At 37.4% G+C, this 16,972-nt stretch overlaps 4 protein-coding genes across 6 annotated transcripts; 3 read left to right on the top strand and 1 right to left on the bottom strand.

Annotated features, from left to right (window-relative positions):
* Positions 1-1,766: 1,766 nt before the first annotated feature.
* LOC111014964 (laccase-17) lies at positions 1,767-4,432 on the top strand. Its single transcript, XM_022289847.2, has 6 exons — positions 1,767-1,978; positions 2,061-2,212; positions 2,312-2,556; positions 2,656-2,784; positions 2,959-3,654; positions 3,830-4,432. Exons 1-6 carry the CDS (start codon positions 1,862-1,864, stop codon positions 4,243-4,245), a joined length of 1,755 nt encoding a protein of 584 aa, XP_022145539.1. The 5' UTR covers positions 1,767-1,861; the 3' UTR covers positions 4,246-4,432.
* Positions 4,433-5,738: 1,306 nt separating this feature from the next.
* Positions 5,739-8,690, top strand: LOC111015119 (DHHC-type zinc finger family protein). 2 transcript variants are annotated; one of them, XM_022290043.2, is made up of 7 exons: positions 5,741-6,178; positions 6,681-6,773; positions 6,852-6,953; positions 7,143-7,220; positions 7,332-7,430; positions 7,523-7,618; positions 8,093-8,690. In XM_022290043.2, the coding sequence occupies exons 1-7, from the start codon at positions 5,906-5,908 to the stop codon at positions 8,198-8,200; spliced, it is 849 nt and encodes a 282-aa protein (XP_022145735.1). In that variant the 5' UTR covers positions 5,741-5,905; the 3' UTR covers positions 8,201-8,690. The 2 variants fall into 2 exon arrangements, with proteins under 2 accessions (XP_022145736.1, XP_022145735.1); XM_022290044.2 differs by lacking the exon at positions 6,852-6,953 and having other exon boundaries at positions 5,739-6,178.
* A 1,776-nt stretch (positions 8,691-10,466) lies between these two features.
* FHL (far-red-elongated hypocotyl1-like protein) lies at positions 10,467-14,584 on the top strand. Of its 2 annotated transcripts, XR_015790873.1 has the most exons (4): positions 10,467-10,652; positions 11,341-11,975; positions 12,123-12,252; positions 12,354-14,584. XR_015790873.1 is itself a non-coding variant. In XM_022289875.1 (3 exons), the coding sequence occupies exons 1-3, from the start codon at positions 10,615-10,617 to the stop codon at positions 12,194-12,196; spliced, it is 747 nt and encodes a 248-aa protein (XP_022145567.1). In that variant the 5' UTR covers positions 10,467-10,614; the 3' UTR covers positions 12,197-12,319. The 2 variants fall into 2 exon arrangements, 1 of the variants encoding a protein (XP_022145567.1); XM_022289875.1 differs by lacking the exon at positions 12,354-14,584 and having other exon boundaries at positions 12,123-12,319.
* On the bottom strand, positions 12,504-15,800 carry LOC111014987 (laccase-17). The gene is made up of 5 exons (XM_022289874.2): positions 15,620-15,800; positions 14,123-14,519; positions 13,907-14,035; positions 12,867-13,826; positions 12,504-12,729 (listed from the first exon to the last, which is right to left on the bottom strand). Exons 1-5 carry the CDS (start codon positions 15,749-15,751, stop codon positions 12,599-12,601), a joined length of 1,749 nt encoding a protein of 582 aa, XP_022145566.2. The 5' UTR covers positions 15,752-15,800; the 3' UTR covers positions 12,504-12,598.
* Positions 15,801-16,972: the final 1,172 nt, after the last annotated feature.

The raw sequence follows: 16,972 nt of genomic DNA, 5'->3' as shown, positions 1-16,972 counted from the left end.
TCGAAAATAATTTTTAGAATATGGGGTTTGAATCTATTCTCTTAATTAACTTTAATCTCTTTGGGCCAATGAACAACTCATGATAGTTAATTAAATAATTAGGATTTATTTAGTGAAAATTGGATTTAGATTTGATTTGTGATAGACGTAACAATTTTTTCTCTCAACCTTCGTAAATTCGTCTCTTGAAGATATGTCATATTTTCATCGTCCAAATTAAAAAAGTAATACTTTAAAATTACTTCCGAAATTAATTTGTTGGTTTTCTTAACGATATTAAAGTCAATGTCCCATTGATGGGATATAATCATATAAACATTAATAAATAAAAACAGTTATTAAAAATTTTGGGATGGGCTAGGATAGGGTTGGGCCGACGGGGTTGGAGACTCCCCGTCGTTCACAGTGAGTCTAAATTGTTATCCGTATCGTCTATTTAGTCATTTTAAAGAAATAATTATGCCTTTAAATTTTAAGTTATAATTCTACCCAATCGCTACATTTAATGCATACAACGAGATGCTAGCATAAAATAATAATTAAATTATTTTAATTGTCGATTTTCTTTTTGAGTACAATATGTGTGGGTGAGGGTGGGGATCGAACTCACAACTTCATAGTTGGGATTAGTCGTCGATTTGAATATTGTTCGATTCGTTAAGATATACATTGTCGACTTTAATATAGTTGTGGAATTCATTAGAAATCTTTGAGTTAATCTTACACCCGTTGAATAATAAAAAAGATATATGGTACGTAAGTAGAGCCAACTATTTTCATAAAAACGAGATTTATTAGGTGGAATTATGACAATTTTATTGTAATAAGTGGTATCACAAAAGATTATTTTGAAATTTCTTCCCAAATATGATTGAATGGACTCACATTCATAATTATATTAGTATGAAAATATTAATGTGTCAAATTATTTAGTTATGTGTGTCATTTTTTCAACTAACAAAATAGCCATATGAAACTTCCATTAGAGTTTAAATCAAAGAACCACCAGAGGTTGCAGCCTTGGAGTTGGTTAAAACATTATATTCCTTCTTAGCTTTTGATTGGAAGGTGCCACCAATTGGAGGTTGAAGGCTGCCTCATAGCCCAACCCAATTCCATTTCCTCAAATTTATATTCATTGATTATTCTTATATGACAAAATTTCACAAACATTTTTTCTTACTCTAAGAAATCAAAATTCCAATATTTATTATTTCAATCGAGTTAGAACAATACTCAATGTGCTAACCGGTCAATATCTATCTTCTCAATGATTGTGACATTTTTTAAAACATTTTCTTTTCTGCGTTTTTTTATCCTATTTGACAAAAAAATTAACGAGGATAATTATTCATGTTAAAATATGAACTATTATAAATAGTTCAAATTTGTCAACATAAAAAAATTAAATTTGAAATTGATCATTCTATATAAATATGAATCAGATCATAGTATATATCTAGAATCATTAAAATAAATGTAGAATTAAAAGAAAAAAAAAGTGGTGTGCTGCTGAATTTGTTTGTTTTGTTTTTTCATGTGGACATGAAATAGCTTGTTAATAAGACAAGTCAATATCTCTGGGGAAAATGTAAAATGAATTTTGGTTTAACCAAACCTTCAATTTCACTCTAAAACAAAGCTTGAGCAGCAGCTACAAGTTGAGGTTGAAAGACTCATAAAATATACCCAAAAGAAAAAAAAAAAAAAGAAAAAAAGTGTTGTTAAATCACCTAATTAACCAACCCAACCCATTGATTTCCTCCTATAAAAAAACACTCATTTTCTGTCATTCTCTTCATCCATCCATCAATCCCACAAAATCAGAACCAAAAAGGAAATCAAGAACAGCCCATCAAAAATGGCTTCTGCCTCTCTAAAACCCTTCTTCTTCTTCTTCTTCTCTGCCTTCTCTGTTCTTCTCTGTCTGCTTCCTCCCATGGCCAATGCAGGAATCACCAGGCATTACAAGTTTCAAGTGAGCTCCATTATTCTTCACCTTTTGCATTACCAAATTATGCAACCTTCTCCTCTTAACTTTGCTGTCAAATTCTTTGCAGATACAATTGCAGAATGTAACAAGGCTCTGCCAAACGAAGACAATCGTCACCGTTAACGGGCGGTTCCCGGGGCCTAGAATCATCGCCAGGGAAGGTGACCGCCTCTTAATCAAAGTTGTCAATCACGTCCGAAACAATATATCCCTGCATTGGTACGCATCAACTAACAAAGTTAATTTCATCCCCACCTTATAAATCATTCGTTAGACCTGAAAGTTTAAGTTAATAGATTACGACATATGTGCATTCAGGCACGGGGTGCGGCAGCTGAGGAGCGGGTGGGCGGATGGGCCTGCATACGTGACACAGTGTCCAATCCAAACAGGGCAGAGCTATGTGTACAATTTCACAGTGAGTGGGCAGCGGGGGACATTGTTCTGGCACGCTCACATCTCATGGCTGAGGTCAACTGTGTATGGCCCATTGATCATTCTCCCCAAAACCCACCAGCCTTACCCTTTTCCCCAACCTTTTAAAGAAGTTCCCATCATTTTTGGTAAGATTTGTGTTGAAATGTTGATAATTTGAATCTCCTTTTCTTCTGGGTAGTGATGAAAATTTGATTTTATTCGAATGGGGAAATGGGATTTTGCAGGGGAGTGGTGGAAGGCTGATACTGAGGTTGTCATCAACCAAGCCATGCTAACTGGTGGTGCTCCAAATGTTTCTGATGCTTACACTTTCAATGGCCTCCCTGGCCCCTCCTATAATTGCTCTGCTCAAGGTACTATGAATTAATGCTTCATTCCCATTTCTAATACTTCTCCAAAATTTACCGAGAAATGGTTACAAAAATTTTAGAACGGTGTCTAATCTGACTTTAACAAACATAAATGTAGACTGAAAGTTTAAATACAGACATTAAGATTTTGACGTCAATATTGAAATGTTTCTGCAGATACCTTCAAGCTCAAGGTAAAGCCAGACAGAACCTATCTTCTCCGACTGATAAATGCGGCACTCAACGAGGAGCTCTTCTTCAGCATTGCCAACCACACGGTCACCGTGGTCGAAGCCGACGCCGTTTACGTCAAGCCCTTCAAAACCGACGTCGTTCTCATTTCTCCAGGGCAGACCATGAACGTGCTACTTCACACCAAATCCAACGCCCCCAATGCCACCTTCCTCATCGCCGCCCGGCCCTACGCCACCGCGCCGGCCGCCTTCGACAACAGCACCGTCACCGGATTACTCGAATATGAACCCACCAACACTAAGGCCCTGTCGAATCTGAAGGGGAAGAAAAATAAGCCTTTTCCTCTTATGAAACCGGCACTTCCCCGGTTCAATGACACGAGTTTTTCGATGAGATTTAACAGGAAGATTCGTAGCTTGGCGAATTCGAAGTTTCCGGCGAAAGTGCCGAAGAGGGTTGATCGGAGATTCTTTTTCACGGTGGGTTTGGGGCTGCAGGCGTGCCAGAGGAACCGCTCCTGCCAAGGCCCCAACAACACCAGGCTATCGGCGTCCATTAATAATGTCACGTTCGTGCAGCCAAATACGGCTCTTCTTCAAGCCCACTTCTTCAATCAATCTAACGGCGTTTACACCGCCGATTTTCCGGCCAATCCGCCGTTCAAATTCAACTACACAGGTACGCATTCACTGGCGCAGCCAGCCAATTTAAAAGTATTTAATAAGTATTCTAAAAATGAAAATACTCTTTGTTGACCATTATGAAAAAATTGACATCTTATTATTGTTATTATTTTTAATTATCTGTTTAGTTGTCAAAGGTAAAGTTTAGAATCTTTGCCTCGGCACTGCAGGTACGGCGCCGAAAAACTCAATGGTGAGCAGAGGAACAAAGGTGGCGGTGGTGCCGTACAACGCCACCGTGGAAGTGGTGATGCAGGACACGAGCATCATCGCTGCGGAGAGCCACCCGCTCCACCTCCATGGCTTCAATTTCTTCGTGGTGGGTCAGGGGTTCGGGAATTTCGACCCGAACAAAGACCCGCCCAAATTCAACCTCGCCGACCCGGCCGAGAGGAACACCGTCGGCGTTCCGTCCGGCGGCTGGGTGGCGATCCGGTTCGTCGCCGACAATCCTGGGGTTTGGTTCATGCACTGCCACCTGGAAGTCCACACAAGCTGGGGACTGAAGATGGCCTGGATTGTCAACGACGGTCAACGGCCGAATCAGAAGCTGCCGCCGCCGCCCTCCGATCTGCCCAAATGCTAAAATTTTCTCTGTTTCTGATCGGAGACATTCCCGAAGGGAAAACTAGAAATAGGAAATTTGGTGGAGAGGTTTTCTTTCAGTGGTTCTTCTGTAGCTTTGAAATTTTCTCCTTTCAATTCAATTGAACGAGTGTAATAATTCAAATTTTGAACTTTTTATTCATTCCCAACTTAAAATTGTTGTCCAATTATGAAAACCATTATTACTAATTTTAGTCTAACTAAAATATTAATATATCAATAACTGGTCTCAAAGTTGGAATCTCCTAACTCCTAAGATTCTAAAGTGTTTTTCAGTACAATATGTAAGGGTGAGTTGAACTCACCATATTGATCTGTTACTCATGAATTTTACATCATACCATAATAGTTTTGATCACAAATTTTTAGACATGATATAAGTTTAGTTAATTTCCTTAGCTAAAAAACAATGGTTCTTAACTTTTCTTTTGTTTAATTTTTTATTGTAGATTTCTTCTACTATTGAATTTTTAACTTTTGTTAGGTTAATTTTGTTACCACTTTAATAAACTTCTTCAGTTGTAATAAAATAAAAAAATAATAATAAATAAACTTCTTTATAATTTCTAAAATTAGGTGTAATCTTGTTTTCAAAACCAAAAAAAAAAAAAAAGAAGAAGTTAGGTGATCTAAAATTATTGTATGGATATGGTACCAAGATTACTCAATCCAAAAAGATAAACGACTTCCATATTTTTTCTACGAGTCAAAGATATGTCATAAGTGATTTTCTAAATTAGTAATAATAATGATAAAACAGTCTAAATTTTCAGCAATCACTTTATCCAGAATTTCTTTCTTCATTTCTATATTGGTTTATATTTCAATTTAAAAATAGGTTAAAAGTATCCTAATTTTCTTGCGTGAGATATTGGATAAAAGATATAAATTTTGTAAACCTCCAACAACAATATTTAAAACGTCTACTCACAATGACACAATTCAACATCTTTTCCGACTAAAAAAGTTGGGCCATCCTTCCTAAATTTTCCTTACTTAAACACAATTTTGCTGTTATTATTACGTGATATAGTATTAACCTAATCAATATCTGTCAATCAACTTAGGTAGGTTGATTTAAATATATATTTTAATGTATACATTCAAAAGTTATGATATACCTTAATTCATAAGGACCAATATAATTATTATTTTCTAAATTTGTAGGCTAAAATGAATATTGTAAAAGTTGATAGAAAATAAAATAAACTTAAATGAGAGACCCAAAAGAAATAATTATAAAAGAATGACATTTCTTATTTTAAGACGACCTTATACATTATTTAAATGTATGATTTTTTTTTTCCTTTTTGAGAAAGTTATTTAAAGATATATGTAATATCATTGTGTTATTTTCAAATATATATTTGAAATATTTGACAAATGGAAATATTATATTACCATACGCAATAAGCTTCCAAACTAATTAATTTACTGATGAGTACCCACCTAAAAGGGGAACGCTTTCGTTAGAGGAACAAACCAAGGCCCAAATTCGTAAAACGCAAGCTATCGGTGCCGCTGGACTTTCTACATTTAAGCGCTGGTCGCTTGCTTCTGAACCTCGCAATTCCAACCGGAAGAATTCCCCTTCCTCGCCGGAGCCGCCGGTGGGTCTCCTGCACCCGCTTCCCAATAAGATGAAGCGGGGCTTTAATTTTTCTCCTCCTGTGGCTGTCGTCGTCTCGGCAATCTCCTTGATCTACTTCTCCACAATCTTCATCTTCATCGAACGGTGGTTCGGCCTCACGTCGTCGCCCGGAATTATGAACGCCGTCGTTTTCACCGCCGTGGCCCTCATGTGCACCATCAACTACGCCCTCGCTATCTTTACAGATCCGGGTCGGGTCCCTTCGACATATATGCCTGACATTGAGGACTCCGGAAGCCCTATTCATGAGATCAAGCGTAAGGTACCGAATGCTTGGTGTTGCCTTTCAATTTACTACTGCTTTCATCTTTCCTTTTGCTTAATTTGGTCATTACGAATCTTTCACCGAGTAAAATATGTATGATTTGGAATATTTTGGAATATCGTTGTCGTAGATCTTATTCCTTTGATCTCATTTTGAACGGGTTTTGGAATTGAAGTTTAAAAAATTTAGTCACCGCCATAGTTTTGTTGTTAGCTATGGCAAGTTTGACCTCTCTCTCTCTCTTCTTATTGACGAATTAGTCGTCACATTGTCGGGAAAGGAGGAACTTAGCGTATCAATTGTATACTTCTATGAAACATCTTGATCTGCAAAAATTATACAAAAGGAACGAATTCATAGAGCCTGATTAGCGTTTAGGTGATTCATTTTCATACTAACAGAACTAATTGATGAAGAAAACTTGATAGAATCTATAATGATTAATTCGATTTCATTATTATGATCTTTTAAGGATTGAGTTTTATCGATTACATTGCAGGGAGGTGACCTGAGATACTGCCAAAAGTGTGCTCAATATAAGCCTCCTCGTGCACATCATTGCCGAGTTTGCAAAAGATGCATTTTGCGAATGGTACGTATAGTTTTTATATAATACCCCATAATTTTATTTTGTAGATTTTGTGCTGAAGGACGTTCATAAACTGTAAAGGACCACCATTGCATTTGGATAAATAACTGCGTTGGCCATGAAAACTATAAGGTGTTCTTCGTGTTTGTCGTGTATGCTGTAGTCGCATGTATCTACTCCCTGGTAAGTCATTAAATGCAATGTGATTTAGACTCTCTATTTACACTTTATTAGCTTATTTACTTGTTCAATCAATTAATTTTTTCTTTGTTTCTTTTCGCCCAATTCCTTGCCCTGTGTTTTACTTATCTATGTAGTTGCCTGCAGGCGTCATGGTATTAAAAATTGTTTTATTGTCTGCTGAATCTTCAGGTATTACTCATTGGAAGTCTTACAATTGATCCTCCTAAGGATGAGCAGGAAGTTGGGGGCTCTTTTAGGACTGTATATGTAAATACATACTGTGTCCTGGCTTTTTTTCCTTTTGGAACTCTTCATGCTTGTTTTTCCATCCCTGTGTTTGGTTCATATTAGTTACTTTGCCCATTGTCTCTGATACAGGTTGTTTCTGGTCTGTTGCTATTCCCTTTATGTATGGCTTTAAGTGTTCTTTTAGGTTGGCACATTTACCTAATTTCACACAACAAGACTACAATAGAGGTTAGTTCTGAAAGGCTACGTTTCTTGTCAGTTAGATTGGCAGCGAATTTGTGGTTTAGGCAGATTTACCAGGAATTTTGTTTGCTTTGTAGTATCATGAAGGAGTAAGAGCCATGTGGCTCGCGGAGAAAGGTGGGAATATGTATTCCCATCCATATGATCTTGGCGCCTTTGAGAATCTTACCACGGTACTTAATACAGTTCCCCTTCCTCCATTTTGCCCTTTTTTATAAGAGAGAAACCACCGGTGTCCTAAAACAACCTAGGGTCATCTATCTCTATATTAAATGTTTGTTTTGACACCTAGAAAAAGAAAAGGCTCGAGATGTATGCTGATCATGAAGCGTGGAAAATGTAACATAATAACTGAATAATGTATTAACTTAGTTGCCAGGCTGTCATTTTTTGGCATTTGAACATGAAATTTATTGGACTGTACAACCTAGAATGAACTCATACGTTGTCAGTTGGCTTTCATGGACACATGAATTTTTTAATAGACAGGACTGTTTAAATGTAGTATCAGCTGGTGACCTTCCAACTTTGTACTTCTGGTTTTCTGAACACAAACTTTTACAAATATAACTGAATGTAGGACTGTCCAGGATCAAAAAAGAGTCTTAATTGTATGCTGTCTGATCTTTTCTATCTCATAACTACAGATTCTTGGTCCAAATCTATTGAGCTGGATATGTCCCACATCACGACATAAAGGCTCTGGTCTTCGATTCCGTACAGCCTATGACAAATCTAGTAGTGCATCAATGTGAAGAAGGAAGTTTCATCCCCCATTGTTTTAGAAGAACAAGATAAGCTCCTCTCAATTACCATCTAAGGATTCATAATTACTGAGCTCTTCAGCAGAGTGGTGGTGTTTTGTAGAACCCAAATCTCAGACAGCATTCTAACTGTTCACTGCCATGACACGTCGGAGAGTTACTGAGGTTGTCTGTCACAACCTTTTCCTTGTCGACATCGAGAGCTCAGCTAATCCGTTCCGGGTATGATTTATCCTTTCCTGTTGGCATTTCAGAAAACCCATTGATGTTAGGGTATGCAGAACAATGAAGTTTATAGGTTAACGTAGAAAAGAGAGATCACAGACGAAGCCAGTTCTTTTTTCCTTTTTGTTTTATGTACATGAGTTCTTTCACCACGCTAACAAATTGTTTTCTGTAGTTGTAGCTCTGTAACTTGTAACAAAAAATGGAGGTAAATTGCAATTAAGATAAAATGTAATCTTTTTTTTTCCCTTCTTAATTGTGGCTCTACATTATATTCTGCTTAGTTTTTAGTTGTTTCTCCATCTATGCTTCTTTTTTATTGAAGCTTAAGCCTTTAATGCTCCAAAGTTCAAGTTACCAGTTTTTCTTTTTTCTGAAGAAAAATAAAGAGAATAGAGGATTTATGAAGCCAGAATCCACCACATCAAAGGAGATAATCTGTTTCTAATATTTTCCCTTTTTGAAAAGACATCTTTTCTGTTCTATATTCTTATTTTGATTATTCATTGCTTTGGTTGGTTAGATATGTTAATTAAAAGGTGGAAAATACTTAGCTCACGAGGATTATTCCAACCTACATTAATACATTAAAAAATTGATAGCTCATTATTTTTGCATCTCGTTTTCTTAATTGTTAAATATTTGGTGGGGGTTACTTGTGTATAATTTCAAAGAAAGGGCTCCTATTTTGTCTCTCTTCTTTTCTTAATACGACATTTATAGAATGAGATTGACCGACAAAAACCACCTTTTAAAATTAAAAGAGAGACTCCTCATATTTCCTTAAAAAGAAAAAAAAAAACAAACTCTTCACATTTGCCAGAGATGCAAAGATGCAATGGATTGGTCCTTAAAATGAGGAGGGCCTGTTACTTTCTTTGGTACAACATGTAGGGTCATGATTTTTTAATTGGATATAGGTACTTAAATCAGTTGAGTTATGCTTAGGTTTAACAAAGTTTAGTAAATTTTTTATTTTGTCTGAGAGAATAACATTAATCCTTATTGTTAACACCTATTATTCTTATGCATTACATTTATTTATATTTTTTATAATTGGGAGGCGGAATTTTGCTTTCCTATCCCTCGGGTACCTACACCAGCCTTAACGTTCGAACCTAGGAGGCATCAAGAATTTTTAATGGTTTATGGAACTTTGAACCTAACTGTTGTAATCCTATAAAGAGTTGTACTGAAAAGATAACTCAAGTGATAATTATACTTTTCTCTAGGTTGTCTTCATTTAGCAACAAAACTTCAAAATCCAACCACTATTATTTTAAATCAAACCAACATGTAATAATTGAATTTTGTACTTAAAAAAAAAATCTCCTTTCTTTTATTGTTTTTAGTGTTCTTATTTTGTGCGTGTTTTAAAATGATTGGCACTTGAACTAAAAAAGATTGGTTCGAGTTTAGCAACAAAACTTCAAAGTCCAACCACAATTATTTTAAATCAAACGAACATGTAATAATTGAATTTCATAATAAATATATTATATTTTAGACCCTTTGTACTTTCCATTAAAATGATATTTTAACGTTTCAAATTCTTTTTCAACAATTATAGGAGTGGAGGATCCATCTATTTTTTTTTTAGTATAAGTACAATAAATATAGAGATGGCAATCTAATCCTCAAAGAGGAAATAAATGAGATGCTTTACCCATTTAACAACCGTTAATGTTGGCAAGACTCGTCGGTTTGGTATTTAAGAAACTCAGTCATGGATGATTCATCATAATTATCCCTACATTATCCGTAATGTAATATTCTAAAAAAAGGAAAAAAGAAATATAAATTCCGGAAGTAGTAGCTGTCAAGAATTATCTTTAAAAATACTTGGGAGAAAGATGAGGGGAATGGGCGAATGGGATTTTGGGGCAAAGGAAGCAATATCCTCGTGCCACCCACGTGAACCCGAAATGGACGTGTCTCTGTCTCACTCTGACTCAGTGGGCGCGCACCAATCACACCCAATTTCCTTCCCCACTTTCTTCCTTTTTCTTCGGATCATATAGCTGCAGTAAGTTTCCACTTTTCAATTCCTCAAGCATCTGCGCCTCCAAATTCACAGCTTTCTCGCTTCTTCCTTCTCCAGTTTCTTCGATTTTATTTCTGGGTTTTGGGTTTTGGGTTTTGGGTTTGGATTTGCGATTCTGTGTCTGTTCGGGAGCGAAATGGAGGAGACCAAAGGGAACCCAGCTGAAATCAACAGGTTTTGCATCTGGGTTTTTACAGATTCTTGTTATCAGTTTCGGAATCTGTTTCTTGTACTGTTAAAAGAGTGATTACTTTCTTTTTTCTTTTTTCTTTTTTGTTTGATTGAGGGAAGGTTTCTTAAAGTAGGTCTGCTTTTTATGGCGGTGTAATTACTGAAATGTTGGATGGGGATCGAGATGGGTTTAAATTCTTTTGCATTGCTTAATGTTTTTATTAGCGTTGCTGTTACTATAATCCAATCAGGAAACAAAGAACAATCGTATACGGAAGTCTGATTTCTTTATTTCCTTAAATCAACTGATGGGGTCTGCGATTCTGCCTTATTGATATCGATCGACTTGTTATTGTTTTTAGCAAAATTTTGAACTGATTGAAAACTTGTAATATCGGATTTCTACGAGTTATAAGCCCCTTTTGACGAGCGGCTGTTCTAAGACCTTGTTTTGGTTGCTGGAACTCTTCTGCTTATCAAAATCTGTCCCAAAGATGGTATTATATTCACTATTATTCTGATTTATGTTTAAACATTTCATTGACTCCTCAGATAATTACGAAGTGATTTTGTCAATGTTTGCTGCTTCATCTCTTGTAGTTACTGTCTTGCATCTAAGTTGATGGAGGATTGCAGCTTTTGTCTTGATGGTCTCTTGTTCGATTTAAGTATGTCGATTTTTACTTTGCAGCTTCTATGTGATTTCTAAGCTCCGGAACAACCCTTTTGATTTGAACAAGAAGAGAAAGCTGCCAGCTGAACATTTGGGCTTGCCTTCACCGAAGCATAAACACTGCAGTGAAGGCTTCCCTTCTAAGTCTGCCTTCCCGTACAGTGGCGAACCCGAAACGGAACACATGAATGTACAATTCATAAAGGGGAATTCGAATGTAATGTGTTTTGGCAAGGGATCAAGGCCCGGGTCATCAAAAGATAGCAATAGCTTAAGCGAAGAGGCTGACTCTGCCACATCTGTGTTTCGTGGGGCAAAATTTGAACCGAGTTGTGATAGTTCTTCCTCCCAATCTATCAGTTGCGGCAGTGCAAGTTCTGAAAGCACCCAGTTCTCTCTTGAAAGTTCAACGGCAATGGAATCGAGTTCTACCGAACAGGAAGCAGCGTTCGTGGAGAATAGAATAGAAACGATCCACAAACTTCAGGAGCATATGCTAGAATTGGATAACCAAGAAGAATACAATTGTGCAGAATATGGAAATGATGACATTGAGCAATGCACAGACCAGGAACTCGAGGAACTTTTCTATTCGAACGGGTTAAACCAGAATACATACCTTCTTTCGTCGGGACGATGGGGCGTAAACCACGGTAATCAAGACATAATCATCCATAAGAATTTTAATTTTCTGAAGTAAATTGGTTTACATGTGCATTCATTTTTCTGATCTTATTTCTGTTTTCCCAATTTCGTGTTAGTCTGCCACATACTGAATCATATCCATTCTCTCAATGCAGAAGCTCAATCAAGAGCAATGACCCCAACCATCGATCAGGAATTTGAGCAATACTTTTCCATGCTGATGCTGTAGCCGTGATTGCTCAGTTCGAATACGAGCAACCCAAATGTATATATTTCAAACATGTGGTGAGTCTTTATGAATAACGAAGCGAATATTCCGATAATTATATGATGGAAATGGCATGTTTAACTATAGAGTTTCTCTTCTCTATCAAAAAACTTAACAGAGGCAGCAAAATGAAATGAAAGAAGAAAAAAAAAACAGATTCATTTGGAAGTAATTTTTGGGTAAAAGAGAAACTGGCCGATGCTATATTATACAAACAAGTAGCTCTTCTTTGTTGTGAAGCAAACAGAAAAAGGAAACACACGAGGAAGAGGGGGGAAGAAAAGAATATCGCAATTATTAAGTTAAAAAAGAAGACCCAAGAAGAAGAAGAACACAAGCAAAATTTGGTAAATCAAAAGTCTCTTAACACTTTGGAAGATCGGCCGGCGGCGGCGGCAGTTTCTGGTTCGGTTGCGGGCCGTCGAGGACAATCCACGCCATTCTCAGCCCCCAGCTCGTATGCACGTCCAAGTGACAGTGCATAAACCACACCCCTGTTTCACAACCAAAAATAAAAAATAAAAACTTTTTATTACATCTTAAACTTGAGATTATGTCGAATAAAATTTTTAACTTTAAAAGGAATTTTGTGTATGATTAAGTCATTGAACGGGCATCGGAGACACCTCACCTGGGTTGTCGGCGAAGAAACGAAAGGCGAGCCAGCCGCCGGCGGGGACGCCGGCGGTGTTCCTCTCAACCGGGTCGACAAGATTGAAGTTAGCTGGGTCCTTATTCGGGTCGAAATTTCCAAAACCTTCCCCAACGATGAAGAAATTAAATCCATGGAGATGAAGAGGGTGACTCTCCGCACCCAAAATACTCGTCCCCTGCAAAACGACCTCCACGCTCGAATTAAACGGCAACACCACCAAACTCGTACTGTTACTCAGAAAAGTATTATTCGGCGGCGTCCCGGTGTAATTGAACGGAAACAGAGGCTTCGCCGGAAAATCAGTCCGGTAAACCCCATTAGCCCGCCGCGTGAAATAGGCCTCCATAATCGCCGTCGACGGAAGGGCAAAAGAGACATTGTTGACAGAAGCGGCGAATTTCGTGCCATTGGGTCCTTGACACGTGGCGTTCTTGGGACAGGGGGCGGTTCCAAGTCCGGCGGTGAAGAAAAATTTCTTGTCCACCGTTTGGGGAACATTGGCAGGGAATTTCTCACTGGCCAGAGACCGTAATTTTCTGGAGAAATTCGCCACGAAATTCGTGTCATTAATTGCGGGAAGATTCGGCAGCAGACTCGGAATCTGACTCGCCGGCACGGCGGCCGAGGAGTGGCCGTATTGGAGGATTCCAACGGTGGTGGAATTGTCGAATGTGCCTTGGCCGGTGGCGTACGGCCGAGCCGCCATGAAGAAGGTGGCATTGGTGAGATTTGGTTTAGTTTTGAGAAGAACATTCGAGGTCTGGCCCGGGCTGAGGAGCACCACGTCGGTTTCAAAGGGCTTGACGTAGACGGCGTCGACGTCGACGACGGTGATGGTGTGGTTGGCGATACTGAAGAAGAGTTCGTCGTTGAGTGCAGCATTGATCAATCGGAGTAAATAAGTCTTCCCCGGCTTCACCTTGAGCTTAAATGTATCTGAAAGTAAAAAATGGCAAGAACAGAGCCTAAATAAAAGTAACAATTTCTTTGAAATTAGAGTGGTGGCTAGTGGGTACCTTTAGAAGAGCAATTATAGAGAAGGCCAGGGAGTCCATTAATGGTGTAAGCATCAGAAACATTAGGCCCTCCTCCGGTCTGAAGAGCCTGCTGAATCACACTCTCTGGGTCAACATTAAACCACTCCCCTGCATTTTCAAAACCGGATTCGAATCAGTGGAGAAAAGGGAAAACGACGACGATCTTTGGGTGGAAATTGGCGTCTATAATCTCACCGAAGATGATGGGGATTTCTCTGTGGGGCTTCTGGAAGGGATAGGAGTCGTTGCGGCGGGGGAGGATGACGATGGGGCCGTGAAGGGTGACTCGGAGCCAGGACAGGTGGGCGTGCCAGAGGAGCGTCCCTCTCTGGCCGGCGACGGTGAAATTGTAAGTGTAGGAGTGGCCGGTCTGGATGGGGCACTGGGTCACGTAGGCCGGGCCGTCGGCCCACCCGGTGCGGAGCTGCCGGACGCCGTGCCAGTGGATGGTCACGTTCTCCGCCACGTGGTTCACGACCTTGATCAGAACTCTGTCGCCTTCCCTCGCCACCAATGGCGGACCCGGTAACTGCCCGTTCACCGTTAGGATTTTCACCGTGTGGCACAGTCTCGTCGCGTTGTGGTACCTGATCTGAAAAGTGAAAACCCACCCAAATAAATTATTTAATAAATGCAAGTGAAAAATTTAAGGGTTCATAGTTATTTAAAAAATTGAATACCTTTTATTATATTTTCTTTCTATTCTGTATCAAATTTTTAGTAATAAAAAGTAGAAGAGTTACTTAGGAGGAAGCATTTAAAGTTTATTTATTCATGTGGGATGCGACTTTAGAAAAAAAAAAAAATTTGTTGTCATTAATTTAGTAATAATTGGCCCATATCTCTAATCACGTAGATTTGTTGTACTAAAAAAAAGTTAAAATTTTGTTAAACACCTAACCAAAATTTTATTTTAATTATTTTAATAAAAATGTGTAAAATGCAATAGAAGTATTTCGTATTTGGTTCAAATACAATTTCTCTATTTCAGTTTACACTTTGTTTTTTTGTTTTCTTAACTTTTTACAGTCTTAATTTATTTCTAAGAAAGGATAATTAGGAATATATTTAGGAATTATTATTGGTGATTTTTCCTTCAAAATATAAACATGAGAATGAAATAGAAATACGATTGTAACCATCAAATTTTTTTAGTACAACATGTAAGAATAGAACATCGAGTTGGAGATATATGCTAATATTATAGCTGAGCTATGCTTGCTTTGATCATTTGTAACGGTGTGTTTAGGTTAGTCTTAAGGAATTCTTAATATATATATATATATATATATATATATATTTTTTTTTTTTTTAAATATTTTTACATTTAAAAACATAATACTCAAAATTATTAAGTCATTTTAATTTTATAAAAAATATTTATCATACATTGTAGACTAATGTTAAATGATTAAAAAAAGACTTAAACATTTAGCTATAATAGTTATTTATTTTCAATTAGTCATAGCCCATTTTTTAGTTTCAAAAAATATTTCTGAAAAGGAAAACAAATTCAACTTATTCAAGTAGTTAAAAGAAATATTAGTAACAAGTCAAATATCCAATATTGTAATCTAAAGAAAATCAAGAAACAAAAAACAAATTACAAACTACGAGAGCCGCCATTTGTTATTTCTAAAAACAAAACAAAGCAAATTTATTTTAGGAGCAAAATCAAATTAAATGACATACATGGAAAGTGTAGTGTCTGGTTTTCCCAAATGCAAACTCCGGCAAGAAACACGACACAACACACAGAAACACAGCCAGAGCCGCCATTGATGAAGGCAAGTGGAGCTGGAGCTGGAGCTGGAGGGCAGCCATGGAAGTAGCTCTCTCTATATAATTCTGGTGTAGAAGAAGATGGGAAAATTGGGGTTTAATATATAGAGAAATTTAATTTTGATTAGGTAGAATATCTAATTTGGTGGAAATATAATTCTCTCTCGAGTCTCCCATGTTCCCAAGTGTCCCAAATGTTTTTTAGCTATGTTGGTCAAGTTTAATTTTAGAGTGTTGACTAAGTAATTAATTAAAATGGGTTTTGAAGGTAATTATCTGAATTTGATTACAGGTAATCTGAAGGATTAACGACCAAAATTATACCCTTTTCAAAAGTCTCTTATTTAATTTTCACACAATTAATTAAACCCATCATTAAGCTAAGAAATTAATGTACTACCTTTGTATTTCTTTAAAGTTAAGGAATTTCATCTTCAAATTTTCTCTGTCCCACTGTCCTCTTTTGTCCCTTTTTTCATTTGTAGACATCTATTTTAGCTTAAGTCATTTTCTATTCAATTGATATATACACGTACCTATACATACAGTTTCTAATTAACTTTAAAAAATTAAAAAAAAAATAGTTCTTCCTGCATATTATTTTACTACCTAACATTCAATACTTTTTTTTTTTTTTTTTTTACACAACAAGTGAGCGAGGATGGAGTATTCAAACATAGAATCTGTTTATGCAAAGGTCTGCACAATGACACTTTACGACCTAGCTCGAACGCGGTCTCTAGTTTGACCTGAACACAAGAGTGGACCTGCACAAGAGAGTAGACACTCCGACGCTCAAGTCAGGTCGGACTCCGTATTTAGTTCGAGGTGAGATTCCATACCTGAGCGTGAAATGAGGCCCTCTATTTATAGGTGGGGAATCCGACAGTACACACGACCGGCGGTTACATATTTTCTCTCATGTCGGACCTGTCGGGTTCCGAGTAGATCGAACCCCAATCAGATCGGACTTCGGCAGGTATACTTAGCCTGTTCCTAGTGGGTGAATCCGATTTCTTCGGCAGGTTCGAGTTGGACCTGGGACACTTAATCCTTGAATACCAGTAAGCGTCCTCCACGTGTCCGAGGTATTTTTACCCCCAAACAGAATCAAAATGATTGTTTTTTCTAATGCAATTGAAAATTTATGAACAATAATTAAAATGGGCAAACCCATTAATTTATAGACCAAAATAGATATTTTAAAAGTTGAAGCCACCAAAATGAGATTTAAGCTGGAATGATATTTTTTTTTATTTTTTT

Source organism: Momordica charantia (assembly GCF_013281855.1).
Source record: "Momordica charantia cultivar OHB3-1 chromosome 5 unlocalized genomic scaffold, Mcharantia_2.0 BLBB01000005.1, whole genome shotgun sequence".
Lineage (NCBI taxonomy): Eukaryota > Viridiplantae > Streptophyta > Magnoliopsida > Cucurbitales > Cucurbitaceae > Momordica > Momordica charantia.
The sequence above is the reverse complement of the archived record's forward strand: the minus strand, read 5'-3'. Positions and strand labels throughout refer to the sequence as shown.